At 35.2% G+C, this 20,873-nt stretch overlaps 3 protein-coding genes across 3 annotated transcripts; 1 reads left to right on the forward strand and 2 right to left on the reverse strand.

The window, feature by feature from the left end:
- Positions 1-5,242: 5,242 nt before the first annotated feature.
- LOC127856249 (uncharacterized) lies at positions 5,243-15,781 on the reverse strand. The gene is made up of 4 exons (XM_052392341.1): positions 15,608-15,781; positions 14,737-14,842; positions 14,169-14,372; positions 5,243-9,845 (listed from the first exon to the last, which is right to left on the reverse strand). Exons 1-4 carry the CDS (start codon positions 15,741-15,743, stop codon positions 8,180-8,182), a joined length of 2,112 nt encoding a protein of 703 aa, XP_052248301.1. The 5' UTR covers positions 15,744-15,781; the 3' UTR covers positions 5,243-8,179.
- Positions 5,697-18,996, forward strand: LOC127856248 (uncharacterized). The gene is made up of 3 exons (XM_052392340.1): positions 5,697-5,910; positions 11,691-14,403; positions 18,278-18,996. The coding sequence occupies exons 1-2, from the start codon at positions 5,807-5,809 to the stop codon at positions 14,050-14,052; spliced, it is 2,466 nt and encodes an 821-aa protein (XP_052248300.1). The 5' UTR covers positions 5,697-5,806; the 3' UTR covers positions 14,053-14,403; positions 18,278-18,996.
- LOC127854490 (uncharacterized) lies at positions 16,543-18,512 on the reverse strand. The gene is made up of 2 exons (XM_052389554.1): positions 18,300-18,512; positions 16,543-17,211 (listed from the first exon to the last, which is right to left on the reverse strand). The coding sequence occupies exons 1-2, from the start codon at positions 18,510-18,512 to the stop codon at positions 16,543-16,545; spliced, it is 882 nt and encodes a 293-aa protein (XP_052245514.1).
- Positions 18,997-20,873: the final 1,877 nt, after the last annotated feature.

Here is a 20,873-nt window from a genome sequence, read left to right on the forward strand (position 1 = left end):
CTCGTGCCTATAAAGCGGCTTTAAAAATAAATATGAATCATCGAGCAATAAGCTTTTTCACTAAAATGAGAAAGTATTCCACACAAAAGAAATGTGTAGATTTTACTTGTTTTCATATTACTTTAATCCAACGGATATTAGCCGTGACCGTGACTGTTACTTAACCAACATTTGCTTACCGGTAATTTATGGGCAATTTTATTCAAATTCTTAAATAGCGTGTCAATAACATATGTTTTTTAATTTAAATTTGTAATATTTTTGCTATAAATTAATTCAATATTTAAACCCACTCTCACAACTGAAACCACTCTCAAGGTTTTATTTTGATTAAAATAGCAAAGGAACAGCCAATATAGATTTATTCAATCCATAAAAAACAAGAACACGTATTGGTGTATTTTACATACAATACCATTGAAGCACACAGTAGTCAATCAAAACGGTCAAATCTTTTATATTCTACAAATAGAAGGTAAATTAAATAGCTATGTTTCCTAAAAATAAGAATGACACAAATTACTTCAAAAACTTAAATACTCAATTTTTTTTCATTTGTGGATCAAATAGTATGTCAAAGGTAAAAAGGTTTATAACAATATATTGACATCCTTGTTTGTATTAATTTTACCTTTAAAATTAAATTTCATTAATTGGTCTAGTGGTAAGAGAATATATCAATACTATGTGTCCAGAAAGGCCCATCACAATCACAAACTGAAGGGGGATTCTAACACAAGATAACATTATATTAATTTTAAATAATAATATTAATCGTATGAATATTAAATAGCGAAAAAACGCATTTCTGAATTTTGCTTGCTATCTTACCCACGTGCAAAAGCGTCCGATCGTCACGGTTGAATGAATGCATCGTGAGTTTGCACATTATGTAATCAAACGATCAAATATACAATTTTAAATCACGATATTTACTTAAAACAGATATTCAAGTCGTTCTTGTTTCGACGTGTTCAGTAACTTCAGTATTATATGCCGTCGGAGCCTAACTTGAACAGAGAAGTGTATTGCATTTAAGACTGAAACAATAAGACAGGTAAAAAATTATATTGCCCCTCAAACTTGCGCGACATCACGAAGCTAGGTACATCTAGCATATCCATTCACAAATATGCTGCATAGAAGCATTTGTTCTTTAGTATTATTTAAGCCTAGTGATTACTTCACACGTGTCCTAATTTTTTTTTTTATTAGCAACCTTCATCCTGCTGGCTCGTTACAACTAGCTCATTCCTTCAAACATATGTTCCCTCTGCTATAAGCGCTTTAAATTGTTAAGCTTTTGTTCAGTGTTTTTTGCTTTTTTCAAATAGCTAATTCTATTATTGCTCCTCGTCCCAAAATGTTAGTATGTGATTTCGACTGTAAACATGAAATTATAAACAAGACCCGATCTTTAAAATGGGGAACAATATGTCATGTCGTGCGCCATGTCGCGTAATCATTCATAGTTCATGGACGACACATAGTTACTAACAATGTTCAATACTCTTAAATTACCAGTGTGTAGCCTATCATTCGATATCTCGTCATGCGCATAATGCCACGATGACGAGTTTTGCATTAACTACCATTTTCTCGTATCGCGCATGGGACAAGTCCGTCCCTCTCTAATAATATTAATTTCTCTGCATAATGAAGGATAAAATATTCAACAACACCATATATCAGTTTCTAGTCCAATTTAATGTCCAACATACTTAATATTTTCAGTTATACAAATACGTTGTGATTGCTACATGATTGTGTCTTTCTCGATCCGTACGTCTCCAAGTCTAAACGCTAACTGCCCTATTCCCCTCTAACATTTGCCCCATGAAACTCTGTTATGAATCCCATTGGTCAGTGTTCTACGCGTGTTTATTTCTGATTGGCTGAATTTCAATCTACTGGAGAAGTCACTATTCAAGTATGCACACGTTAAACAGCATTGTGATACCAATAAATAATGCAAATACAGCCTAAGGCTTGTGTCAACAGCATTGTAACCCCTTTGTTGTTAAACATACACCAGATCCAAATATTTAATCTTTTGACCGTCATGCATACTCGCCACTGATATACTTGTCAATAGTTCGTACATAAAGAAAACCCAAATATTTCACCCAATTTCTCATCATTATTCGACACAACTTATCCTCTCAATTTGATTTTTATGTATTTTAGGATACAGAAAAATCTTTAAGAATGTAAGTATGGAAGTAAACGAAAACATATTAATACATACGATGTAGAATATCAAACACGCAAACATGAAAACATCAGTGACTAAAACATATATATGATGAAAATCTGCAAATTATTAATGAAAGTTTTAACGAATGTTTCTGCTGAAATAATAAAACGTCAGAATATTTTAATAGTCAATGTCAATCACAATGACGTGGAATGCGTCACTGATTTGGGAAATCCAATACGAATAGTGTCCATTTTTGACATCTTTGCTGGAGGCGAAGTGGCGTATGGGTGAAGAGATGAGACGTCCGGTTGGAGAGTATGTGACATCTGGTTGTAGATGGTAACATGCAGTCGATTGAAGACGGCGGCTTCCGAATGAAGACGATGATGGTCGGTCGGAGAAGCTGTTGGTCCTCGGCTGTTGCACGATTTAGAATACTTCAAACGTTTATTATATATAGTTCTGGAGAATGTCTGCATTCATGACTGTAGTATTATAATTAGTGTTTATGTACATGTAATAAAGGTAACACACATATATATATATATATATACGTTCATAGCCGATAAAATGTTCACCTAATATATGTACAAAGTACGCGCGATTTTTCATCATCAAGTCCATTCATATCATCGTATTTTTTAAAATCATTTTTGACGACGTGTGAAATGTCCATTAACAGTCCACTCGTTGTAAGGTACTGATGCTGGTTCACAATTTGGTTCAATGTCGACAATGTTGATCCTAATTGAAGTCGTCTATTACGTCATCTTATCCTCGACGGATACATCGTCGTCGAAGATATCTGTATGTCAATGACATATTCTTCTTCTGTGTCGGGGCGTTAAGATCTGATCACGATCTCAAATGCGTTATGAACGCATGTTGCTGCAGGCAAACCACGCCAACGATGTCAGGAGCGCTGTGTTTCTCCTCAACTTGTATTGCATTGGCAAATCTTATAGGGTCAATTACATGAAATGATAAACGGGGCTTTAATTTACATATTAATGGAATTTGCTATATAAGCACTCAGATTATTATTCACACCTATGATAAGATATACCCAAATAAAATTAATGTGCTAAAGGAACGCGATTCTCCTGACGCAAATTTATGATTTTTTATTTAAACTATACGCGTTTGTCTATTCAATGAAATGCATTGTGCTTTATTATGTTTTATTTACTTTGAGAACAAAAATTTACAAACAAAATCCCTTGTCTAAATGTAGTTATTCTTATAAAGAAACGAAAAAGAATAAACTACATATTCGATCAGCATCAAATTTTTAATGAATCATAGCAATATAGTTGTATCTTTTACATTATACTAATAAAAGGTCCACTGCTTTGCTTTTAAGGATATTTACAAACTGTATTAAAATGTAATTTATGCCTAAAATGGTGTTTACCTGAGCGCTGTAGGGCATAAGCTAGCGTTGGTTAATATCGTTGTCAAGTGCGTTGTCATAAGCTTGTCACGTAATCGAACGTACTTAGTGAAAATAAAACAAGTCTCTGATGTCTAAAATATTTCTTTTATTTTTCTCTATTCCCTAACACCAAAATTGTACTTATAGTCTAAACAGTATTTACTGAGTCTGAATGTCAATGTACTTAGTGGAAGTAAAACAAATAATTTCAAAGTAAAGGTAAATAATACAAAATGAATATTTCCTGAGGGAAGGCGAGGTCCTGTCTGCCTATTGTGAGGGTTATTTATACCAATTTCGTTACGTACTCGCCTAATTCGTGACCCACGCCTGTCATCAAGTAATGGGCGTCAAACGTGTGTATCTTGGCGTTCATGGACAGATGACATACCATCCCTACGGATTTTACGCCTTCTGTACTCGCGGGTCTCCATTTAATTTGACATCGCCAATTTGTATTAACACCTGGAAAACGTATCGGAATGTCGCTCCTTCCCGCTTAATGTACCTACTAATTGTTTATATGCATTTTGCGAGTCACGATTCTTATATTTTTACGCATCGGAATGTCGCGCTTCTTCCCTCTTAATGTACCTACTAATTGTTTATATGCATTTTGCGAGTCACGATTCTTATATTTTCTGTTCGTTACATATTACTGAAATATATCTATTATCTTTTCCTAAAATAAACGCTTAATGTACCTACTAATTGTTTATATGCATTTTGCGAGTCACGATTCTTATATTTTCTGTTCGTTACATATTACTGAAATATATCTATTATCTTTTCATAAAATAAACCCATAATAATAAAATACATTGCATATACATTTTACTAAAATATACCCATTATAACCCGTTACATTACAAGCTAGTCTGCTACGATACTAAAGCGTCGGTCAATCGGATTAGATCGATAAACGAATTGGGTATTTACCGTCAATTGCGACAGGTTTGGTCTTTTTGTCATGTTTGTACCCGATTGAGATATATACACAATTATCACTTTGGGAACAGGAAACCTCGTTTCATTAAGCATACTTGATCATATAACCAGATGTTATCTATGGACACACCTCATTGTTAATAGAAAACGTAACACTGCGATAATCTTGGGAAATTGGAATCACATTTATCTAATCAATTATTTAAATTTCATTATATACCATATCTGAAATGGGACTCGTTATGTATTGGTTTGAAGTAATACGAACTAAATTGTTGATCAAGGACTAATACAAATCAACACGTTTTCCCGATAATTGAACTACATTGGTGAAATGAAACCATATTTCCATAATAAATTATTCAAACTTCATTATATCTCTTCCGAACTGACTTCTGTTATGTTAATTCCTAAATTACCCGCAACATACAACTACGTTTCAAGCTACTCGTTATTCGAGTACGGGTAATTGGCATTTCACCCGTATACTTAAATATGACATTTTCATTTCATTCTAAACCCGTAAATCAATGCTAATGACGATACCACAGGGTCCAGTAAAAAAAAAAAAAAAAAAAAAAAAAAATTGTTTATGTAAGAAAAAGGAAAAGGGCACCAACGCAATTCAACTACTGGACATGCATTATAACGCACTGCTAAACAGTTCATATGTTTATCACCAAAAACTCTGCACAGATTTACAGCAAAATAAATTATCTCTCAATCGGTATCAGTGTCATTCGATTCGACGCAGTATTAAACTGTCCACAGGGCCCCAAACACGAGAAATTGTCCAAAATTCGGTCGATGTAGCTAAGCCTGTCCACTTGTGTTTACACGGGACGAGTCCTGTTGGGCACGTAATAAGCGATTCCCCGATAAATTGTCTATAACTCCATATAAACCACATCCAAGGAACACTGTCCACATCAATTACTCGCTCCGTCTCCGAATATTAGCCAAGAAATCGACTCGTTTTTACACACAATAATTCTACACGTCAAAAGTCGCCATTTGCCGGCTTGGAATCCCGCACTGCGCAGATATTGGAACGCGTTATTTGATTGGTTGAAATTGTAAAAAGTTAAAAGGTAAGATAACAATTGACATATAACTCAAAATGTTTAAACTTTTGCAAAAAATTAAATCCTATATTTTTACAAAACGATTTAAATATGAAAACGATTTTTGCCATCACTTAAACTGTGTTGTTTGATATAAACATGGAAAGGGAACCAGCACAGCGTCCCTTGCAGGGAAACATCAGAGTAATAATAGCGGCAAGATTGAAAATTTTGACAGACCTCAAAATGAGTCTTGTAACCTGGTAATGTGAACTTAACAAACAATTTGTCCTTCCCATATTGATTATTTAACCAATTGCCCATGATATAACGTCTTTTCACACCTTTGCGAACAGAGTAGACTCATATCAGACAATACTGTGCCAAGTGCTGTTTAAGTCAATGCAATACTTAAGCAAAGTGCTGTTAAATTTATATGCAAAACTGAGCTACATGATGTTAAATTGTATGCAAAACTGAGCCAAGTGATGTTAAATTTCTATGAAATACTGAGCTAAGTGATTTATATGAAAAACTGAGCTAAGTGATGTTAAATTCCAATGCAACACTAAGTGCTGTGAACTTAACAAAACTTAGCAATGAATTGATCGACCTTACGATAATATTAAGTAATGGCTGAATCAACCTATGCCTACCATGCAGAATGATTTTGTTATGTCAGTGACTCTGGTTCAATGCTGTATCATCGTTTTGACAATGTTTCAGCATGGCATTTTTCTACTAATAGTCACTACACTGCCTTTCGGAGCTTGCCTGGTCAGGGTCTAGTCAGTTTGTACAGCATGCCCACTCTCTTTCAAAAGTGGTTATCTGTACCCATTAGGTTTTCAAAATGTGGGAACAGAACTAATAAGATGTGTATGTGACCCCCCCCCCCCCAATATAATTGACCTTTGACCTTGTAGGACGACCTTGATCTTTCACCACTCACTATGTGCAGCTCCATGAGATACACATGCATGCCAAATATCAAGTTGCTATCTTTAATATTGCAAAAGTTATGGCCAATGTTAAAGTTTGACACAAACCAACAAACAAACAGACAGGGCAAAAACAAAATGTAACAAGAGCTGTCACCATAGGATGACTTATGCCCCCTATAAACGATTGATAGAAGTTATGAGTTTTTCTCTAAACCTAAACGCAGATTTCGAAACCTTGACGCGGACCCTAAGTTCAAGGTCAAGGTCACAGGGGTAAAAATTTGTGTGCTTATGGAAAGGCCTTGTCCATATACACATGCATACCAAATATAAAGGTTATATCTCAAGGGACATGAAAGTTATGAGCATTTTTCAAAACCTAAATGCAGATTTCGAAACCTAAACGCGGACCCGAAGTTCAAGGTCAAGGTCTCAGGGGTAAAAATTTGTGTGTGTATGGAAAGGCCTTGTCCATATACACATGCATACCAAATATGAAGGTTATATCTCAAGGGACATAGAAGTTATGAGCATTTTTCGAAACCTTAACACAAAGTGTGATGGAAAGACGGACGGACAGACAGACGGACAGTCCGATCACTATATGCCCCCTTTTCTTCGAAAGGGGGCATACAAATGTGGGTACTTAAGATTTATTTGCTAAAAAAGACTTTATAACATAATATTTATAACATAATATGTGGTAAAATACTTAACTAAACACATGAGGATGAATAATCAGAATATTTTGGTAGAATTTGCAGCACACAAATTTAAATTAGCTCTATTATATTGCAGATAGCAATGTAGATCTTGTTTTTTATACACCATAAGAAAACCCAGTGACAAAAGAAGAAATATCTCATTATGAGCATTTTTTTTCTTTTGTCTCTAGGCTTTCAAATGTCATCAGCCGCAAGATGCAAAAATGCTTCTGCAGGGAGCAAAAAATTAAACATCATTTATTGTCAGGTCTACATAAATATGATAATTCAAATGGAATGTTACTTAAAAAATATCCAATAATAATAAACATGTAAATCCTATGTTATTACTTATGATATCAATCATTCTAAAGAGAACCACCAATATAGGATTAAACTCTTTTCCAAACGACACATTTTGGACTGTCCCAAATTTAAAGAAATTGCAGACGACCATTAAAATTATAATGGAATATGAAGAAATAGCTTTGGAAGGGTAGAAAGCATTGTGATAAAAGGAGAAATTGTTCAATATGAGCAATTCCTCGTTTGTTCACAATGATTTCTAGAGTTGTCATCACCAAACCCGTAAAATCCCGTTATCGTGTGGTAATAGCTTAAACAAAGAATAACCAAAGTTGTAAAACAAAAACCCTTTTAACTAAATGGTGTATTTATATTATTATTATCTACTGATGGCATTTTGCACTCGGCAGGAGATGACTTAAAAATTATACTGAGACAAAAGAAAAATTGCTTTTGCAACTTACTTATAATGTCAAACATGAGCAATGTATTATTTTGTCAAAATGTTGATGTATTCCTTATTTCCCAAAGAGTTAAATCTTGTTATTGTTATGTAATGGGTCAAACAAATGACAATATTATTCACATTCTGGACAACAGAACTTTCTGTTTACTTTTGTGTAATACTTCCATTTTGTTAAACTAGATAACCCACAACACCGTCGATGGTACCACTTGTTACATATATCACAAGCTATCCATTCTTCATTTTCAGTGTAGGCTTTACCACATTTGTAACATGACTCCTCTTCCTCCTCCTCCCTTTCCTCATCACCATCATCATTCTCTGGCGGTTTCTCAGTTTTTTCCTGACTTGCAGCTCTTTTAGTCTTTTTCACTGCTGTTTGTGTTTTTAAAGACTTCTTTTTACAAGACACTCCAGATGAACCTGGCTGTTCTGAAGAAGCCAACGCGCCTAGAAAAGTATGATTTGAATGTGTTGAAGATGATCTTTTTTTTGAAGACACTCCAGATGTGCCGGGCTGTTCTGTAGTAGTAATAGAAATAGGGTTGAGACTTTTGGTTTGTTTGAAATGTGTATTGTGAGCGGTCTTTTTTTCTGAAACTTGGATTTGTTTACGGTGTTCCATTTTCTTACGAGTGTTGCAGGACTCCATAAAATCCCTTGAAAACTGCTTCAATAGTATTGAGGATACCTTGTATATGCACTCTCTGTAAAGTGTTCTGATGTTGTCATTTGAAGCTGGGTTTGCATTATTTCCACTACACATTTTATAAAAGATTGCAAAAAACTGGTTATTTTCTTCAAGGGTCTTAATTACATGATCATGAAGACTATTTCCATGTTTGACCAAGTTTTTTGAACTTAGTTCATTCAATGATGCTGTTACAATACTTTCAAAACAGTGGTAACATTGGTCAGAGATATTTGTCAGACCTCTATTAATATTCTGTTTTCTTGAGGTTTCTGATAGACTTCCTGGATCTTCAGTTACAGCAATCAAATGGTGCTCACTAACTGTCATCTTCTCTAGGAACTCCACCATTACTGACGCTGTGTTAAATTTACTAACGCCCAATGCACTGGTTTTGTACATATTCGATTTAACTTGGCACATATAGTTGTATTTGAGCTTGGCAACAGCATAACCACCTATATATCTGATTTTCCCTCTGGCTGTTGCATCAAATCCATCTGTAGCTCGTGATGTCATTTTCTGGTTATCTATATATGATAACTGTGCAGCTTTATCTGATAGAAGCAACTGACGAACAGTAGTGCAGAGTTTAAAAATTGCAGAATACAATGCAGGTTTTGTTCCTTTGGAGGAGAGCAGAATTAATGGAAGACACTCACTTTCATACTCTGCTGATGTCATATGACTTTGCCACAGTTTATAAAAAGCAGTTAACTGACACTGTGGAACTGGACTCTCTCTACCTGGTTCGGAAATCACAGTTTGGGCATAAAACTTCATGCAACGGTCATACTGTTGGTTTAAGAAGCATCTAACAATTTGTTCATTAGCCATAAAACTTGCAAATATTTCATTCACCATAGACTGTTGTTCAGTAACGGGACATGTGTAACTAAGTTCATTTATTTGTTCCTCTAAGTCAAAGGTGTCTGGAAGAACAACAGCTGTGTGTTCTGCCAAGGAAGAACCAATATTTGCCAAGAGCTCGTCAAACACTGGATCGTCCATGTCATCTTCCGTGTCTAAAATGCCTGTTGCATGTTGCACTGGGCTAGGATTGCTCTGTTGCATCTCAGGATATAAACTGAAAGAGCAAATTAAATATTTGACACATCTCACACAAAAATCATTTAAAGATATAATCCTAAATGTGTCTTTTAATCCATTATCATACAATAATGTGATTTTACGTGTTTGTTTTCGACAACTCTTAGAAGTCGTTGAGGTAATAAAAGAAATTGCTCATGTTGAGCAATTTCTCCGTTTTACAACGATGACTTCTACCCTAACAAATCAATGTCTTAATACTCTCTTACAATTTAATTTGTCATCTCGAAATTATAATGTGAAAAAGAGAAATTGCTCAAGATAAGTAAATTCTCCTTATCTCACAATGATTTCTACCCTACCAAAACAATTTCTTCATATCCTATTACATTTGTAATTGTCATGTGTAACTTCTTTCAATTTGGGACTTAAACAAATATTGATTGGTATTGAGTTAAAAAACCTGTAGTTTTGCAAATCTTGCAAAGTTTTCGTTTTATTCAATAATCACTAAACCTTGCAAGAGGTACAAGCATTTTTTATTTGCATAAATAATATAAATAATATTCATTAGGTTTATATTTTTCATATTAAAATGAATTTCATATAAATCTGATGAATATTATTTTGTGTATGTTCCTTTTGTGTATAAATTTTTATCCTGTTAATCACTAGTATTAAACATTAACCGTTTTCCACTTAGAAGCAAAGTGAATAGGCTATGTGCAAACAGCATAAAACCAGAACAGCCTGCAAGTAACTCGCAGTCTGTTCAGGTTTTATGCTGTTTGCTGCTCATCCGTATCTAAGGGTTGGAAATGGAGCCGTTAAAACTTGAATCTAGCTAGTAAGAAAGGTTTTTATTTAAATTTCACTTTCTAAGGGACTACAAACACATCAAAATACATATCTAAGTGGTAAGGGGTTAATACTATCTGATACAGAGAAGTCTGTAAATAACTTACAAATAATCAGTAACCGTATATAGTATTCAATATTTTGATCATTAAATAAAAGCTGATTTTAGTAATTGTATTATTTAAATCCATAAATTGTTATTGCAATTATGGTGTGTAATTTAATTTAACCTTCTAAGTTGATTGTGCACATTTTCCCTGTACATGTTTCTAGAGCTTATATGTTTACATCTGACTGATAACTAGGTCAACCCTCAGCAGATTGAACAGCTGTTATCATGCATATAGAGGTCATAATCTTTATAATTTTCCCACGCACTTATGTAAACAATGTCTAGACTACTATGATGGAAAGTGTATGCAAGAATTTTCAATTGTTGTTATAGGTAAAAGTATAGTATTTTAGTAAAAATATATTACTTTATTTAAGAAGGTTTGTCCTAATGATATCTTGGATGAGTTCGAAAATGGTTCCGGTTGGTTGAAAAACATTGCCGACAAGGGGGCGGGGCATTTTTCCTCATAAAATCTCTTTATAGTTTGTTTATGGGTTTGACACATACTGCTGCTGATGCTGCATTTATGTTCTTTTTCTTTTAAACTGACAGTAGAATCATTTAACCATTTAAACATCAATTAAAAAGATGTTATTCCATTACCAAACAGTTAACCAGTAACGACATTTTACAAGTTTGTTGCAGACGACTTAAGAAATCGTTATGATGAAAGGATAATTTTTTCAAGATGAGCAATTCCTTCATTTATAACAGGGATTTCTACCCTACCAAATCTACTTCTTTATATTACAATTGTATTTGTCATCTGCATCCACGTTCAATTTGGGACAGTCTAAAATGTGTTGTTTGGTAACGGGTTAAACCTTTTCCGTGTTTCCAGTAATTTAACTTGTCAACTGCATCCTCTTTAAAGAAATTGTTTATAAACACATTATTTTTTTTTTTCAGGCTTACACTAAACCTCAAGTTGGGCAATGAGCAAGAGTTCATATCAGCTGAGGTTCTCTTCAACACCTATACCATAGACACAACATTGGAAAGGAAAAATGACATAAACTATCTCACGTTCTGTCAGATTCTTCAAAAAGTGTTTAAAGTAGACTCCAAAAGAAAAGTTATAAACAAACAGAAACAGACTGTATACAACCTGCAGTGGAAACCCCAAGACAAATCCAGTAATGAGAAAGTTTTCGATCACTTGGCGTTAACAAATTTGCTACATAACCTGCATTGCCATGTACATGTCATGCCATGCACATCTGTGAAAGTGAAAATTCCTACCGGCTGGATATGCAATGGAAATGAAGTTGAGAAAGTGGTAGTTTTCAGAAGTGATATGACATTCAATGTGCATATAAGAGGACAAGAGATTGATCTGGAGTCTAATTATATTGCCGGCACTTACTGTCTAACCTGCGAAGGTATTAAGGAAGTATTGGAACAAGTTAATTGCATCCAGCTATGTCAAGGCATTACTATTAAGAAACATAATTACATACCCCACTCAAACATTCAACAGGAACTGCTTACCAAACAAGGGGATGAAAACATTAACCATAACATTGTGCGATCTAAATTATGCAAACAGTTTGCCATATTGAATAACAGACAAATCCCAAACTGCACAACATGTCAGCGACTTACTATCAAATATCCAGAGAATACGCCAAAACCTTCGGTAGTTGATACACTTAGGAATTTAGTGCCAACAGCTAGTGATGCTACTTTGACCTTCTTAGCTTCACAGGTAAACAATGCACAAAACAAATGCAGCAATCAAAACAGATGGGACAGCACAACTATAAATGAATGTCTGCAACTTTTCACTAGAAGTCCAGAAGGATATAAAAGCCTAAGGAAATCTGAAGTGCTGCTTCTTCCAAGTCCCTCACTTCTATTACTTTACAAAAACAGCATACAACAAAGTCCAGGGTTTCATGAAAACATCTTCAGGTGGATGTATGAGGAAGCAAACAGGATGGATATTCCAACAGAGGGTCGTATTGGAGGGATTCTCCTTGACGAGATGACCATTCAAGAGAAAATTGAAATTGTTAGACAAGGGGACAGCTTGTCCATGATTGGTTTTGTAGACCTTGGAGTTGAAAGCCAAGCTGTTGACTCATTGAAATCTGGAACTTGTACGAAAAAACTAGGAACTCACATTTTACAAATGATGTTCATGGGGCTGTCTGGATTTAGATTTCCATTTGCTTATTTTGTAAGCCATTCACTGTCTGCAAGCCATCTGTATATATTGTTCTGGGAGGCAATGAACAAACTGCAAGATTTTGGTTTCAGTGTGAAATATGTCTGCATGGATGGCGCTGTTAACAATCGATCATTCATGCACATTCATTTTCCTGATAAGCAACCTGCAAACCACAACATGACATCAAAATGTCCAAGTGATCCATCGCAACATATTATATTCTTAATGGATCCATCTCACACTTTCAAGAAAATCAGAAACAACGTTATCAAGAGTGGAAATTCAACTGGTCATACCAGGCTTCTTCTTCTTCCATCTGGAGCAACAATTCAATGGTCAATGTGGATTAATGCATATAAATGGGACTGTCAAAACCCAATACAAACTCACTATAAACTTACAAATGAACACATTTATCCCAGTAATACTTCAAAAATGAGAAACAAGCTTGCAGAGGATGTGCTGGACTCTGAAATGCTTAATCTTATGCTTGCATACAAGGACAGTTTGGGAGAAAAAGGCAGTGAGTTAGATGGTGCCATAGAATTCCTCAAAAACACATCTAAGTTGATAAGTGTATATAGAGATAAACGCCCTGTACATTTGTTAGAAGACCAAAGGCTAAAGGACCTCAAAGAAATACAGGCATGGTTCAATGACTGGAAAACCCATTCCTATGGCAGCAAAGTCAAACCTGGAAAAGGTAGTGAAAAAATGTCTGAGCAGTGCATGGAGGACCTACAGTCAACAATAATTGGTTTCTTACAGCTATGTTGTACCATATCCCATGAAATCAGTGGTTGGTCAGTAGTACCAGCAATGATCAACTCCGATCCCATCGAGAACCACTTCTGTCAACAACGTGGCAAATTCAACGGATTAAATACAAATCCTACAGCTCTTCAATATCAGCGGAATGCAAATAGTGTAATAATCGGACAATCGGCATTATCTAAGAAAAGTAACACTGGGGGAATAAGCTCAAAATGTCAAAACTTCAAACATTCTATAAAGCAGTTGGATTCAACAAACAGTCGCAAGAGAAGAGTTAGTGAACAAAGCCAAAGTACACAGCCCTTAAAAGTGATCAGAATGTGATTGAATTTTGGTTTTAGACCAGTTTTAACATTGTTTCAGTCATATAATGGCGGTCGGTGTATTTTCTCACCAGTACTGCACAATATTCTGCAAAATAGATACTGTTTAATACTCACCAATCTACCAAATTCCGACAGCATGAACAGTCATCAATAAATGGACTGCCTTCTTGGGCTACAAAATCAGTGACAGCTTGTGTTTGTGGTATCACAGCATCCTGGGAGAAGTTCACGATTCTCAAACCTTCTATAGACCTGGCACGACCAATTGCCACACCCAACTGACCAGACTGGAATATATGCCGGCAGTTTACTTCAACCCTGGAAAAAACAATGATGAAACACATGACATGTAAGTTATTATGTTAAAGTGTGTGTTGCTATTATGGTACTCTAAACAGGTGTTCATTTCATGTTCATAAATATGGCCCCATTTCCCTTCTGAGAAAGCATACATGTATTACTCTCCCATACATTTGACAATTGAACAAACATGATCAAATTTTTCCCTCATAATGGCCTCAACAACATTCCCCTAACACAAAAAACAAATGAGTTGATATTCTTAAAAAATAACATATAAACTGTCTGATCTGGATCTATTTAATTGTGCAGAGGCATCAAAAGTGGTATCTCTCAGAGAAAGGCTTAAATTTTTATTTTGTAATCTTGGAAATAAAATTACCTGTCTAGTGACATGCCCTGGGATTTGTGAATTGTCATGCCATAGCTGAGCTTCAGTGGAAACTGGTATCTCTCACAAATGTTATGTCCAGTAGTCGGGTCAAAAACTGAAGAGTATAAACATATAAAACATGTCAAAGATTAAATTTTCTCCAAGGCATTTTCAATTTTTTTTTCAGTAGGTGGCTACAACAGTGTATACCCTAAAAAGAGAGATATTATATACAGGTGTTCTCTTTGATCTGGATCTTCACTGGTTGCAATAGTACATTAAGTATCATTTTGCTGCAAACAGTGGTAAAACAAATATTTTGGGTGTCTTTTAACCCTTTACCGCATAGATACGTATGTTCACACATTTGAAGTCATTTAGAAAGTAAATTTAATTAAAGACCTTTCTTACTATATTCAAGTTTAAAAGCTTCAATTCCAACCCTTAGATACTGATGAGCAGCAAAAAGCATAAAACCTGAACAGACTGCGAGTTACTCGCAGGCTGTTCTGGTTTTATGCTGGTTGCAAAAGCCATTTGCAGTTCTGAGTGGGAAAGGGTAAAATCAGCTAAAGTAATAAATATTATATCTAAAAGTTTTCCAAAGCTTCTGATTATAAGTTATACAATTTAATTCTTTTTTCCACTGAAAATTACTTTTTAATTTACTTCTTTCCATTTCCTTTAATTGTCAAAGTAATTATTTTCTTAATGTGAGAGGCCAGGACTCTTCCATTAAAAAAAAAACCTAATCTGTGTCTACCTTAAATGCAAAGTAAATTTTGGCATTTTTTTATATATAATGCAAACAGTGAAAATGTACTCCTTAAGTGAAATAAGCTCACATGCAAGCATGCATTTTATGCTAAATAAAACATACTTGTGAAAGCACATCGAAGGATAGTGGCCACTTCATGTAACATAGGGAAGAAAACATGGACAGCATCCTCTCTGATGTCTCGAACCTCACCCTGCAGCCCATTCATAAGTCTGTCAGACAGATTCTTTAGAAGCATTACCCTGCAACCGATCTGTAAACAAGTATTAATAACATTCTAATGAATTTATAGACGAGTCATTTTTTTCAAAACCTACTACAGAACCACAGGGGCCAGTAACAAAAAATGGGTACTGTATGTAAGAAAAAGATTATCCCTTACAATGCGGGAACCGAGTTTTGAAGGTCTTTGCAAACAGTTTGGATCCAGATGAGACGAAACAGTTTGCTATTCTGATAGTAATTTTTTTTTTTAATTCGAAGAAATGCTAATTGTAGAAATTCAGCAGACGACATTTTAGCAGACGATAAATTTCCCAGCATGCAAAGGGTTAAGTACAGTTCCCATTTCTTTTTGACTGGCCTCTGTGTACAGAACCTAATAATCTTAAAACATGAAAAATAATTGGTATTGCTTTCATTTTAAATAAATGAATTTGGAATGGTGCATACCTAGATGAGAAGGCAATTAGGGCAAATAGTTGTGTATACATGTGCACTAGACTTATTGAAACTTGTATGAGGTTTAGAAATTGAGTCCACAGTACATGGCTGCCTCCACTGAACAGCCATTGTCACAAAAGCCTTTACATATAACCATACCCCTCATGCATATTTATTTGCTATTAATATATAATGAATTAAAATGTAATTCTAGTGTACTAAAAAGCACATAATCACCATAAGTTGTATTGTTCACTATAACTTGTTATAGAATATAATATTCATATTTATAATCAAACAGAGTAGGCCTGTGTCTTACAGCTCATGTAGGAGCTCCTTAAGATTGGTCATCTTTGCATGTTAATTGTAAAGGATTATTTGTTCTTTATTTTTTTTATTATTACCTTTAACCATAATGTTGGTGTTACCACCAAAGTGTTCAGGGCTCGTTCATCTCCTTTATCTGTGGATTGGAAGGAATACATTTGGCCGTCAAGGTCCATGATTCGACTTCTGTTGTGAAGGTCCACCAATATGTTGGTGGCATATAGCTTCACCAATTTACCATCCTCTTGTGGCAATTCCCGGGCTAGAGAAGTTATTAGCTTCTGACTGTCATTACTGAGTTGCCCTAAAGATAACTCTCTGATGAGGCTTATGAGAGATTCGTCTCTCTGTCTAAACACAGAATCTAAAAATATGCTGTGTGGTGGCCAAAATTTGCTGGTAAAGGCAAACTCACCCAGGTCCTCATATCTTAAATTTCTTACTGGTGGAAGTTGCAAAAAATCACCAACAACTATTATCTGTATGTTACCAAATGTGTGGCTTGTATCCTTTATTCGCAAAACTGTTTCAAGCATATCAAACATTCTTCTGCTGAACATGGAAATCTCATCAATTATTAAGATATCTGTTGACAAAATTCTGTTTCGTGCAGGTATTAATCTGTCATCAGTTGCCATCATCCCCCTTAATTTTATACCACACATCCTGCCATCCCCAACTCCACACCACTTGTGAATTGTCATGGGCTTCAACACCTGAAAGCGAAAGGTCATTAAATTAATATTGTGATGGTCCCCATGCATTTTTTGTTTCTGTGTGGAGGGAGATGCCCATTTTACGCACTAACAGCTGAAAACTGATGCGATTGTGAAAAAAGGTGAAATTGCTCGTCTTGAGCGATATCCCATTTTGTCACAATTGTTTTGCTGCACTAGCTTCGTAAACATGTTCTTTTTTTAAAAGCGTTGTCTGCTGGTGCTTTAAAATTTGGTCACTCCCAAAATTCTGCATGGGATGGGATGGGAAGGTTTAGGATCCATTTCTTTCCTTTAAATAATAAGTAAAAATTCTGGATTGTGGTTATTAACAAAGGAGCATCGCTTGAGTTACATGAAATATATTTCTTAGTTAATTCCATGCAAAACAAACCAAGAATAAAATCTAATGACACCATATAATATATTTATATATATTTGAAACAAAATCCTTGTGTTGTATATGTATATTTAAATATAAAAGTTAAAAAAAAAACTGCTTCATCTTCATGAACTTAGTTATTTTAACCAGGTTATTAGATTGGCGATGTTGGCTGGTGGGCAGGCAAAACAAGCTTGTCTGCGCCATTACTTTGTTGTTTATTGTCAGATTTTAAAATCATTCGGCACATGTGTTCACCATCATAAGAAAGTGTGTCATGCTAAAGAATTACGTTGATATCTCCAAGGTCAAGGTTACAATTTGAGTTTGAAGGTCAAAAATGGCCATAAATGAGCTTGTCCGGGCCATAACTTTGTCGTTCATTGTCAGATTGTAAAATCATTTCGCACATTTGTTCATTAGACGGTGCGTCACGCGAAAGAATTACGTTGATATTTCCAAGGTCAAGGTCACAATTTGAGTTTGAAGGTCAAAATTGAAATGAAAACCTAGTTTTGTGACATTTTAGTCCCTTGTTTATTTTATTTACTAGAGCTTTCACTAATTTACAACAGATCGTCATGTTTTTTGTTCCATATATATGTACCCTTTCTATACATGTTAAAGAACTTGATGAAATCCCACTTGTCGTTTCTGTTAAATAAGTTAAATTATGTTTTGCAGTCAAATCACAAAATCAACATACCGGTGAGAAATTGCTGCAAGCAACACCTGTCGTGCATGTTAATGCGACCGATTTGCGTTCATTCTCCGCCCATTGCATTATATGGGTTACGAGCGTAGACTTGCCGCACCCAGCCTGACCGCCGATGTAAACATTGTGGCCTGCTTTGACCATTGAGAGGGCCAAATTCTGTTTTGCAGTCCAATACGTCTGCTGTTCCATGGCTGCATCCATTTCCCGCGATATGTCAAAGTTTTTAATCTAACGAAGTACTCAGAAGTGTTCCAAATGAAATCGACCAATAAAAACTCACCGTTTAGGCTGCGTTCGTCTCAGCATTCACTGCGGGATAGCCGACCGGCAAATGGCGTCTTTTGACATTCAGAATTATTGTGTGTGAAAACGAGTTGATTTCTTGGTAAATATTCGGCGACCGAGCAAGTTATTGACGTGGACAGTGTTTTTGGATGTGTTTTATATGGAGCTATAGACAATTTATCGGGGAATCGCTTATTACGTGCCCAACAGGACTCGTCCAGTGTAAACACAAGTGGACAGGCTTAGCTACATCGACCGAATTTTGGACAATTTCTCGTGTTTGAGGCCATGTGGACACTATAATACTGCGTCGAATCGAATGACACTATTACCGTTAGAGAGATAATTTATTTTGCTGTAAAACTGTGCAGAGTTTGTGATGATAAACATATGAATTATGTAGTAGTGCCTTGGAATTCATGTCCAGTAGTTGAATTGCGTTGGTGCCCTTTTCCTTTTTCTTACATAAACAATTTTTTTTTTTTTTTTTTTTTTTTTACTGGACCCTGTGGACGATACATTATCAAAATCGGACGATACCGTCCCCTATAATCCTGTTTTTACATATTTACTACATATACATTCAAAACATATTTCTCTATATACAAAAATCTGGGGTCTTTAAGTCTCGACATCTATCTCGCTTTATTTTGTAGTCCATTCATTTACATGTGTTCAGCCATTGTCTGAAGGCACGTGAAAATTGCTTTCTTCATGGCGTTATTTGAACGTGAAGTCTTTTTAGTTAATTTTCGTTTTTTGTGTCTTAACGCTACCGCGTCAATTTGCATCTGATTATCCGAAGAATCATTTTCAAACCTACGTACAGGTGAGTTTTGTGAATTACTGTTATCGGAATGCATCGTATCTGATTCACTGGAGCTTGACTGTATATCCGCGAATTGTTTGTTTCTCAAATGTTTTTGCAATTCAGCAAGCGGAATGTTTTCCTCGTCATCCGTGTTATCTCTAATATGTCGGGTCTGTTGCGTAATTACAGGTAACCCATGTACTGACGTATTTGAATCACTATCAGAAGATAATGTGTCGTCCGCAAAGGCTAAATTTGCTTTTCTAATCGGGCGCGCTAGTGGTTTATCTATCATTGGCCATTCATCGATATTTGCGTGCCTTATTTGATCAGCGTGAACTTTAATAGTTGAGTTGTCTAACTGATTCTTTATTACGTATGTTAACGGCGACTTTTGTTCGATTATACGATAATATGGTCTCCATTTACTGTCTAATTTATTCGTACGTTGAAAGTTTTTGTAGTACACGGGGTCATTGATTTCGAATTTAATATCTTTCGTATTTTTATTCACATATTCAGCTTGTCTACGTTTCGATTTTTGAATTTGGGCACATACCTTTTTAAATGATTTGTGTTGTTCTTCTAATATTATTTTATGATAATCTTTACCGTGATATTTACGTCTAGGTTTTAACAAGTCGTCTATTGGAAGAATAGGGTCTCTATTAAAAAGTAAGAAGAACGGTGTGTGCTTCGAAGTCTCGGATGTACTAAATCTCATTGCCGCTAAAGACATGTTTAAATGTACGTCCCATTGTTGTACATTTTCTTGAACCCGTTTTGATAGTATATTGTTCATAGTCCCATGTGAACGTTCGTTCATGCCATTAGCTGCGGGATGATATATTGTCGTCTTTACGTGGTCAATGTTCATTGATTTTAATGTTTCAGTGAAAGCTGTGCTTGTGAATTCTTTTCCGTTATCAGTTATAATTCTTATAGGACAACTATGACGGCAATAAATCTCGTTCATTAACAGGTGTATTACACTATCGGAAGATTTATCCGGAGAGGGATATGCTTCTATGTACCCTGAATATTGATCCACGAAACATACTATATATCTATTTCCGGAAAGCGTTTTCGGATATGGCCCGCATATATCTATGGAAACAACTGAAAACGGAAACGGCGGTATTGGGGTGTCCGACGATATGGGAGTTTTAATTGCTTTTAAGTTTCTACTTTGACATTTAATGCACTTAGATACATAATCATAAAATTCTTTGAACATTTTAGGCCAGTAATTTTAGTGTCTGAAAAAGCCTTTGAGACCCAGGATGCCCGTTTTCATCATGATATAACTTTACAACTGAACCAGTCAGGTGTTTAGGTACAAAAAGCCTGAGATTAGGTTGCTCATCTACGTTTGATATGTAGTACAGTATGCCATCAACCGTTAAATATCTATCATCTTCACTCTTATTCTGTTTCCCTAATCTTAATCTCGCTTTAATCTCAGA

This window comes from Dreissena polymorpha, chromosome 13, assembly GCF_020536995.1.
Source record: "Dreissena polymorpha isolate Duluth1 chromosome 13, UMN_Dpol_1.0, whole genome shotgun sequence".
Lineage (NCBI taxonomy): Eukaryota > Metazoa > Mollusca > Bivalvia > Myida > Dreissenidae > Dreissena > Dreissena polymorpha.

What these genes read in the sequence shown, in the direction of transcription:
- LOC127854490 (XM_052389554.1), bottom strand. Translation starts at nt 18,512, where the DNA reads ATGGATGCAGCCATGGAACAGCAGACGTATTGGACTGCAAAACAGAAT. An exon ending in CTTGCAGCAATTTCTCACCG is followed by an intron (nt 17,212 to 18,299) that starts GTATGTTGATTT and finishes TTTCGCTTTCAG; the next exon opens with GTGTTGAAGCCCATGACAAT.
- LOC127856249 (XM_052392341.1), bottom strand. Translation starts at nt 15,743, where the DNA reads ATGCTTCTAAAGAATCTGTCTGACAGACTTATGAATGGGCTGCAGGGT. An exon ending in CCTTCGATGTGCTTTCACAA is followed by an intron (nt 14,843 to 15,607) that starts GTATGTTTTATT and finishes TATACTCTTCAG; the next exon opens with TTTTTGACCCGACTACTGGA. An exon ending in TGTCGGAATTTGGTAGATTG is followed by an intron (nt 9,846 to 14,168) that starts GTGAGTATTAAA and finishes TTGCTCTTTCAG; the next exon opens with TTTATATCCTGAGATGCAAC.
- LOC127856248 (XM_052392340.1), top strand. Translation starts at nt 5,807, where the DNA reads ATGGAAAGGGAACCAGCACAGCGTCCCTTGCAGGGAAACATCAGAGTA. An exon ending in AAAATGAGTCTTGTAACCTG is followed by an intron (nt 5,911 to 11,690) that starts GTAATGTGAACT and finishes TTTTTTTTTCAG; the next exon opens with GCTTACACTAAACCTCAAGT.